General features: G+C 40.2%; 1 protein-coding gene across 4 annotated transcripts in view; it reads left to right on the forward strand.

The window, feature by feature from the left end:
* Lonp2 (lon peptidase 2, peroxisomal) overlaps positions 1-3615 on the forward strand; it is an 83523-nt gene extending 79908 nt beyond the window's left edge. For all 4 annotated transcript variants that reach the window (XM_034523131.2, XM_076915558.1, XM_076915559.1 and 1 more), the window contains 2 exons: positions 335-525; positions 3227-3615. In XM_034523131.2, coding sequence (XP_034379022.1) covers positions 335-525; positions 3227-3448 — 413 coding nt within the window. In that variant the 3' untranslated portion in view covers positions 3449-3615. The remainder of the gene's footprint in view (positions 1-334; positions 526-3226) is intronic.
* The last annotated feature ends 5366 nt before the right edge of the window (positions 3616-8981 follow it).

Raw genomic sequence — 8981 nt, forward strand, 5'->3', positions numbered from 1 at the left:
ACACAGCTGGGAAGGAGGGTCTTGGCCCATGATACGGGAAGTATCTCACACTGAGACAAAGGTGACACCATTCACTAAAGTCCGGGGCTTGCCTTCTGACCCCTGCAGAGACTCTAGTGATCACATTAGGCTCTGGGCTGAGTCCCTGCTTTAAATCACACTTGAGAGAGGGAATCTGACCGTCCAGACCTCACTCTAAGTACAGTATCCATTAATATCTTAAAGGCTCCATTTATACAAAACATTCAGTTTTGTGTTTGATTCAGAGAAAAAAAAAAACTGGGCTTAATTTTTCTACATTAAAAATCCTTTTTTTTTCCTCCCCTTTTTAAAGCTTTTGGAAGTTTTGATCTTCTTGACAACACAGACATCCATCTGCACTTCCCAGCTGGAGCTGTCACAAAAGATGGACCATCTGCTGGTGTTACCATAGTAACTTGTCTCGCCTCACTTTTCAGTGGGCGGCTTGTGCGTTCAGATGTAGCCATGACTGGGGAAATTACGCTGAGAGGGCTTGTTCTTCCAGTGAGTATAGAAAACAGATTGTGTACTTCTAATTTTTACTTAAATTAATAATCTTAAATTTTACATAAATAGTAGCTTTCTTTCTGTAAAAAACTTTGGTTAGAAATAGACATTAAAAATTTAATACTGGAAACTAACTTTTTTTTTTTTCTTTTTTTTTTTTTTTTTTTTTTTTCTTTTCTTTTTTTTTTTTTCTGAGACAGGGTTTCTCTGTGTAGCCCTGGCTGTCCTGGAACTCACTCTGTAGACCAGGCTGGCCTTAAACTCAGAAATCCGCCTGCCTCTGCCTCCCAAGTGCTGGGATTAAAGGTGTGCGCCACCACCTTTATATATTTTATTTAATTATATTTTATTTTATTTATATATAATATTTAATAAAATATATATTATTTATATATAATAAAAAATATTATATTTATTTATTTTAACTTTAATATAAGTTAGTTGCCACTAACTTATATTTTAAACTTTTAGTCAAGTAAAAGAAAACCTGACCATCTCCCAAGTTTCCCTTGTATCTAAAAATATTTAAGGGAAAAGAAATATTAGTGTGGTTATAGGTAGATCAGCAGTTCATCTGAATGTCTGCAGTCTCTTCTCTCTACCTAACAATTAAGTGAACTGCATGTACATAAAATGAGACTGTTTGCTGTAAGCTCATTCCACACTCTTTCAAGTTCCTTTGAGACATCCTAGCATCTTGTAGAACTCTTAAGAGTACTGTAATTGGCACGATTTATAGAAAACAATTTCATAAGCCCTGCCTGTATCTGTAGGTTCCTGAGCTCCAGGACATCTCCTGCCCTGATGCAAACGCTGTGGAAATACACAGAGGACTTGAGGATTAGGGCTTTCTGTGATGAGATGACAGGACAAAATTTTGACAGAGCCATAACAAGAAGAGGAAGAGGAGGAGGAGCAGTGGCAACAGCAAATACTCTCTTCTCTGCCCAAGTCCTTATACAGAGGAGGGTAGATTATAGACTCACCAGTAGCTAAGATCACTAAAGGGGCCAGGCACTCGAAAAACCCCAGCAACTCAGGAAGAATGAAGCAGCATGGGCAACTTAGTGAGACCTTGCCTCCGAGTAAAAAGGAGCCAGAAACATAGCTCAGTAGCAGAGAGGTTGCTTATTATTAATTAGTCTTGCATGTAAGACTTCATTCAATTCCTAATATTGAAAAAACACTAAAATTAATTGTACTCCAATATTTTCATTCAATCATGCAAGGACCATGAAGAAAAACAGAATTTTTAAGAAATACTTGCTAAGACTGAAGTACTGGTTTTAAAAAAAAATGGCTATATATAATCAATCTGGCATATTCAACATCCAGTTATAGCAAACAGGGAAATGGAAGGACTATTAAGTCAGAGAAGTAACAGAGCATATCCTGGAGCAGAAGGTGGCCTCAACCCGAAGGATTGCACCAACCAGCAAAGATGTTCTTGGAGTTTTCCCGCTGAGTGACAGTGCACATACACTGTGACAGTACTTTATATATATATAGTGTCTTACCCTCAATCAAGTATTAGTATAAAATAGACATTTCATACTGGAAGAAAGCAGTCTGTCTGAGGATTTGCCCTGGAGAAGGTGCTCCAGAAGACCACAGTATGGGGTGGGGACAGCTGTGTAGGAAGGCTACAACCTAGCCAGTTAGGGGTTAGAAGGTGCCAAGCCAGTAGGCAGCCGTTTTGTGGCTCAGGGTCTCCATTACAGACCACAGTCACCTAGGTAACTGAGAAGGAAGACCTGCATGATGCTCAGGAGGCCCAAGTCTTCTTCACCTTGGGCGTTTTCCCAGTCTGTGTAGATAAGCTCAAACTTGATACCTTGCTTCCTCCAGGGCAAGCAATCCAAGATAACAATCCAGGCAGAAGCTTTCTTTTTATACCTTAACCTTGAAATTCACATAGCATCACTTCCAACACAGCGTGCTTCACACAGACAAGGCCCACATTGGGGAAGGGAATTAGACTCCACCTTTTGTGAAGGAATCATTATGAACATAGTTTGTTTTGTTTTGTTTTGTTTTGTTTAAGCCACAAGAGAGGCCAGGACTAGTGGCATATGCCTTTAATCCCAGCACTGGGGGCAGGGAGCAGAGGCAGACAGATCTCTAGGAGTTCAAGGCCAAGCCAATGGACAGTGATTTGTCACAAAAAAATACCCTATCTTAAGTGTCTAGTTTGGAGTGTTCTCATTTTTAGGTAGCACAAAAGCCTTGCTTTGTCATATGGAATAATCCTGTAATACAACTGAGCTTCCTGTAGAAGAGCAGTTCTGTTCTGTTAACTTAAAAATCTTTATTTTGTAAAAACAAAACTGGTCTGTATTGCGCTAGCATGATGCTCAACCCATGTACACATTCCATAACATTTAAATCAACATGTCAGTTGTCTTCGTTTGTCTTGTAGCTAATGCTGCCTCACAACCAGCCTAGACACAAGGCTGCAGATGACAATTAGAAATATCTAGAGCCACCAAGGATTCTGACTTTTCTCTCATTAAAAGTATTTAATGTAGAAGTAACAAATGTTTACTAGGTTACCATTAAGCTTTTCAGTGACTTCCCAGCTCATACTATCACAAGATGGGAGGTGGGCTGAAGGTCTGAGTCAGTGACACTTCAGTACAATGTAGATCCACTTGGCAGTGACTGTGAACCTTGAGAGCTGTCTTCTTTTGCCTGGCAGGTGGGTGGAATTAAAGACAAAGTCCTAGCAGCACACCGAGCAGGACTGAAGCAGATCATAATTCCTCAGAGGAACGAAAAGGACCTTGAAGAGATCCCAAGCAACGTCAGACAAGATCTAAGTTTTGTCACAGCGAGCTGCCTGGATGAAGTTCTAAATGCAGCTTTCGATGGTGGCTTTACTGTCAAGACCAGACCTGGTCTCATTGACAGCAAACTATAGGCCCCAACGCTAGCTGAATTTAATTATGAGGCAAGGCAAGGTTTGAGGCACCAAATGAGTAAACAAAATACCCCTAATCTGTGGACATAATCAAGATAGCAATATATGTCTAAGCACTTGTTGTTTATTACAGAAATGTTGGTTTAATAAAGTAATTAAACCTAGAATTCTCGTCTTTGGTGGGTTTGGTACCCCTGGGAAAGACAGAGGTACTCTGTGGTCCTAGAAAAAAAAACTTTCTAGAAACGTCAACCCTTAGGCCCACTATAGACCTGAATCCAACTGGTGTAAACCGGAGATCCAGGAACTCCTCTCACCAGTGTGTCTGCTGTGCTTCATAACTGAGGGAGCCAGGTGTGGCACAGGCACACGAGAGGAGAAAGCTGATGTTCAAGGCCACAGTCTACACAGCAAGCTCCAGGACTACATAGGGAAACGCTGTGTCAAAGTCTACATGTGGAGAGCCACATGTAGACTTTATCAGATCCTGGAACCAATCATATATGAGGCAGGGGCACGTGCTGGCAGCCACTACTGCATCACAAGAGCCTCAGGTGCCTGTGACCTTAAAGTACAGGCCCAAAGGGAGAGCTATGTGTTCAGGGAAGGCCCCTAAACTCAGAGTCCTCACTTCTGCTACCCCTTCTATTTGTTTATGCCAAATCTCAAGCATGTCAACTTCCCATGCCTGTCCCGTCTTGGTACTTGGTCCAAGGTACCAAAGGATAAAGGCAGCCCCTTATGCTTACTAGCTTTCTGAACCCAGTTTCTAACATGTCCATGTGTGAAATAATAGTTTAGTAGTATTGCTGATTTAACAAGAATCCAACATAATACAATTTTAATTCTAGAGTCAGAATCCTGCATTACAAAATCTAAGAAGACATAATATAAAAATATTTTTGACACTTCTAGATGAGAAACAGGGTCTGCAAGTTACCTGAACTCCTGCTCAGGCCTGCTAATAAAATCTCTGGAAGAAATGTCAGATCCAGGACTACTTGGTACACTATACTGTGGGAAAAGGTCTATACAAACATTAGTTGAGGTATCAGTAATCTTTCACAGAGAGTGAAGAAACTGCCTCCATCCAGGGAGTCTCTACACCCAGCTCTGCCTGAGGTTAACAGAGAACGTCTTTTAAAGCTCAGGGCTCTCTGGGTCCTAGACATTGGCACTGACCTTCCACATACTTAGGAAATTTCACAGGGCATCTTCTGGGCTGTCAGAAGTCAGTCTTTGTGGGGTTTTTCTTCTGTGTGGTCTCGTGTGTGTGTGTGTGTGTGTGTGCGCGCGCGCGCTGGTTCTGAGCTGCCTGGTATGGGAACTGAATTTGGATCTTCGGCAAGAAAAGCACTCAACTGGTGCGCCATCTCTCCAGACCATCTTTCCTTTCTAAAGGGGCCCATTTGAGGTTTACCAGTAAGATTTTTGTTTTTTCTAACACTGTTTTTGGTTTATTAGTTTTTGATTAGAGAAAATGTCCATAAAAGTTACCACTTGTAAGTATCTAATTCAGGGATATCTGTGACCTTCAGTGTTCCCACTGTCCACGACTTTTTCAGCACAATCAGAAAAACTGAACTCATTCCCTCGATTCCAGACTTATAACTATTCTGGTCTTTGTTATGCTAAGTGCTTTGGAGGAATGACATCATGTTTTCTTGTCTGACATCTCACCAAGTGTCAGGTTTACCCCTATACCATGTATCAGATTTGTCTTTTATGGTTGAACAGTCCACTGGATACACATGACAAATTTTGTTTATCCACTCATCTTTTGTGACTGATGGCTATGAACAGGAATGTACACGTCCCTGCTTTTCTAATTATTTTGGGACGTGTACCCAGTAGAACTTGTGTAGTGGTGCTGTCATCAGAATGACCTGAAATCCATGTGTTCCACACTCCCTGTGAAATGGCTCAAGAGAACTAGCTGTTTTGTACCTGTATACTCCTCCTCCACCAGGACGCTAACACTGAGGTGCCATCCTGGAAACTGGCATATGGCCCTCACCATTCAACTTAACAACATATTGACCTTGGACTTCTGGATCTGTAAGAAGTATATTATTTGTCCCTTATTAAACCCCAAACAACTTATATATAATTCTGTCCAACTTTCTGATCTGTGTGTGTAGGACGGTGGTAGGGATTAAATACAGGGCCTTCCATATGCTGGCTAAGTATCCAGACACTGAGCTACATGCATCACCCCTCAGTACCAGCTGTAGCTCCAGCTCTTCTGTCTTGGCCACACCATCTACCATTCTCACATGCTCAGAAATTTTCAGGTATCAAAGCTGAGTAAAGCTGTAAGTACCTTGGTTATCAACTTTATAGTATAGTTTCAATTTATTATTCCTCTGGACTTTTTTATGAACTACAAAGACTCCGAACTCCTGAGTCACATAATAAGCTATATGCAAAATTCAGGGTCAAATTTTGTTTCTAAGATATTTAATACCAATTAGTAAATCAGTGTCTATAAATAAAGTTATAGATATACTAGATTCTGAATGACATAAAATGTACATGAATCTTAAAAAAAAAAAAAAACCACTAGGTCAGTGTATGTGCTAAAACATGATTTTTCTTTCTTCTCCCCCAAGAGCAACTAAAATTTGCAATCTAGACTAGAGGTATAGTTGGGTAGAATAATTGCTTAGCACTGGAGAGGTCACAGCTTCATTCTCTAAAATACAAAAACACTTTGTGTTGTGGCCACACCACACCCCTTCTTCCCTTCTTCATAACAGTGGGGACACACAAGAGTCTCATCTGCAGTGCCAACTCCCAACTCAGAGCAGCTGCTTATGCTACGATACATTCTGATTCCCATCTGGACACCGGAGGCAGTGACATCTACCATTAGTGTCCAATACTTTTCCGTATTGCTGTGACAGAATACCTTTGAAAAAGATTTCTTTGGGCTTGTAGTTTCAGGTTCCCATACACAGCTGCCCTGTTGCCTTGGGCTTGTGTTGAAGCAGAACACTGTGGTGGAAAGGGAAGGCATGCCAGAGGAAAGCTGTTCACCTCATAGCAGCTGGAAGCAGAAGAGCCAGTGAGGAAGATGTAAAGACAAGACACAGTTCCAAACTACATCCCCCAGTAACATAATTTCCTCCAGCTAGTCCTCCCCCAACAATCTATTCAGCCACACACATATCCATTGATGAAGTTATCGGTGATCCACTCTTCAGTACCACTATTGGAGGCCAAGCCTTTGACACCGCCAGGCATTGTGGAGGATGCTTAATGTCAAGACACAGCATCTCCTCCACCAAAATCAACTCAAGTCAGTATCTCCTCCTATATATAAAACACTTTCATGAAATAAACTGCACTATTAGTAAATCTTTGACAGTAAGTCATACAAGCATTAAATTTGACAATTCTTCCAAATATAAAATTCGGCTGGGATTATTGACTAGTTTTGTTTATTGAAATAACATGTTCAAGATCACATTACTCTAACAACCAAAGGAGAAACTGCACTGTGAGCTCCTTCCCATGAGAACACCTAGCAGCTACTTAGACAAGAAAAGCTGAGTTGGTCTCCAATTTGATGATCAAGGTTCAACACTACATAATAAATATAAACAAATGGATTTTACTTTTAGAAAAAAAATGTCAATAAAAACTCACTTGAGATCCACTATAGTGCTTAGTATAAAAGCTGAATATTGTCTGAGTGATGCAATCTTGATAAATGTCTCTTTTGGTAAATGATGTAACTAGCTTAAATGGGCAAGTACAACACTGAGAACTCCTGTGTGTTTTGCACACATACCCACCATGGAGCACTGCTTAGTCTTACAGTCCTCCACAACACTATGCACACCTTTTCTTTGGGGAAGGCGAGGTCTTACTGTGTAGCCCAAGCAGGCTGACCTGCCTATGCGGGGGTAGATTACGATCCTCGACCTATGGTCTCCCAAGTGCTGGTCTGGATTAACTTTTTTAGGGTAATGTATACAAATAGTGACAGTACCTGTAAATAATAACACCCTACTCACTGTGACATTCTGATCTGATTCTTGTCCATCTAGATCACAAACAGACGCCGGGTGTGTTTAGTTTGATCCAGTGTTGGGTTGGTTATGGGTGGTTTTTGTTTTTTGATAACTTAAGAAAAATTAACTTTCATTTTTTTATGTGGACAAGTGTTTTAACTGCAAGTATATTCATGTACCATGTGCACGTCTGGTATCCATGGAGGCCAGAAGGCATCAGATTTGGAACTGTTGTTACAAATGGAAAGCCACCACATGGGTATTAGGAACTGAACCCAGGTCCTTTGAAGAGCAGTCAGTGCCCTCAGCCAGAATTCTCTCTCTAGCCCATGTTTTGTTCTTAAATTTGGATTGCTTACCAGAATTTCCTCACAGGAATCTAAGTGAAAATTCTACATTTTATTTATTTGTTTATTTATCATTGCAGACGTGCTGAGTTTAAAGAGCTCTAGAATTCTTTGAGGACAGGAAATGAGGAATGACTGTCACTTTTCCTGAACTAAATTCATCTAAGTGTATACTGCATACATGTGAGCCTTCAACTTAATACAGTTTTTAAAAATTAAAGCAAAAGAAAACTCCTTGCAACTACTGATACACACTAAACTGGCCCAGGACTCAATTCAACATGACAAATGCAAGATTAAGAGCTGAGCTGCAGCATGGGAGATCCTGGTTGGATCCTGAGCAACAGAAACAGGATTGAAAACAAAAGTCCTGAGTTCAATTCACAGAAATCACATGGAGGCTCACAACCATCTGTAATGGGATCTGATGCCCGCTTCTGGTGTGTCTGAAGACAGCTACAGTGTACTCATATACAGTAAATAAATAATATTTTTTTAAAAAAGAATATGAAGACTTAAAATTTAATAGCTAATAAATGTTGACCTGCTGGTAAATTTACTTAAAATATGCCTTTACTTGCTAGAATTAGCAAAGCCAGAAGGTAAACAAAATCTTTCATACTTCTGAAGTCCATTGAAGCCTCTCCAGAAATAAAAATAAAGACTTAAAATATTAATGCCCAAAACATACTGATATATGATACTAAGAATGTATAGGCTAAATTGTATATGGCAAAAATAAAAAATCTTGATGTATCAAACAAAATATTAGCTAAGATTACAGTGACTGGTCAAGTTACCAGAATGTTTCTGCTAGGAATTCAGCTCAGTGGACTGCTTCTTTGTAGGGCACAGGAGGCCCTAGGTTAAGCCTGGAAGGAAGGTGGGGAGAGAGGCAGGTCCAAGTTTTGTTTGTTTCCATTTTGAGACAAAAGCTTGCAAGACAAGAGCAAGCTCTGGAGTCTGCACCTTGGCCTCCAAGCTCTAGACAACAGATGTGAACCATAACCAACTTTTCTCAAGACTTATCAAAATGGTAGTAGTATCTAGGGTAGTATTATGTGGTGACGGTTATATAACCAATCAACACTTTGAAAACAAATGTGTACAAAAACAAGTACATGCATTAACTGTAAAATTAACTGTTCACAAGTGAAGAGTATATGG

Source organism: Arvicanthis niloticus, chromosome 18, assembly GCF_011762505.2.
Source record: "Arvicanthis niloticus isolate mArvNil1 chromosome 18, mArvNil1.pat.X, whole genome shotgun sequence".
In the NCBI taxonomy this organism is placed as follows: Eukaryota; Metazoa; Chordata; class Mammalia; order Rodentia; family Muridae; genus Arvicanthis; species Arvicanthis niloticus.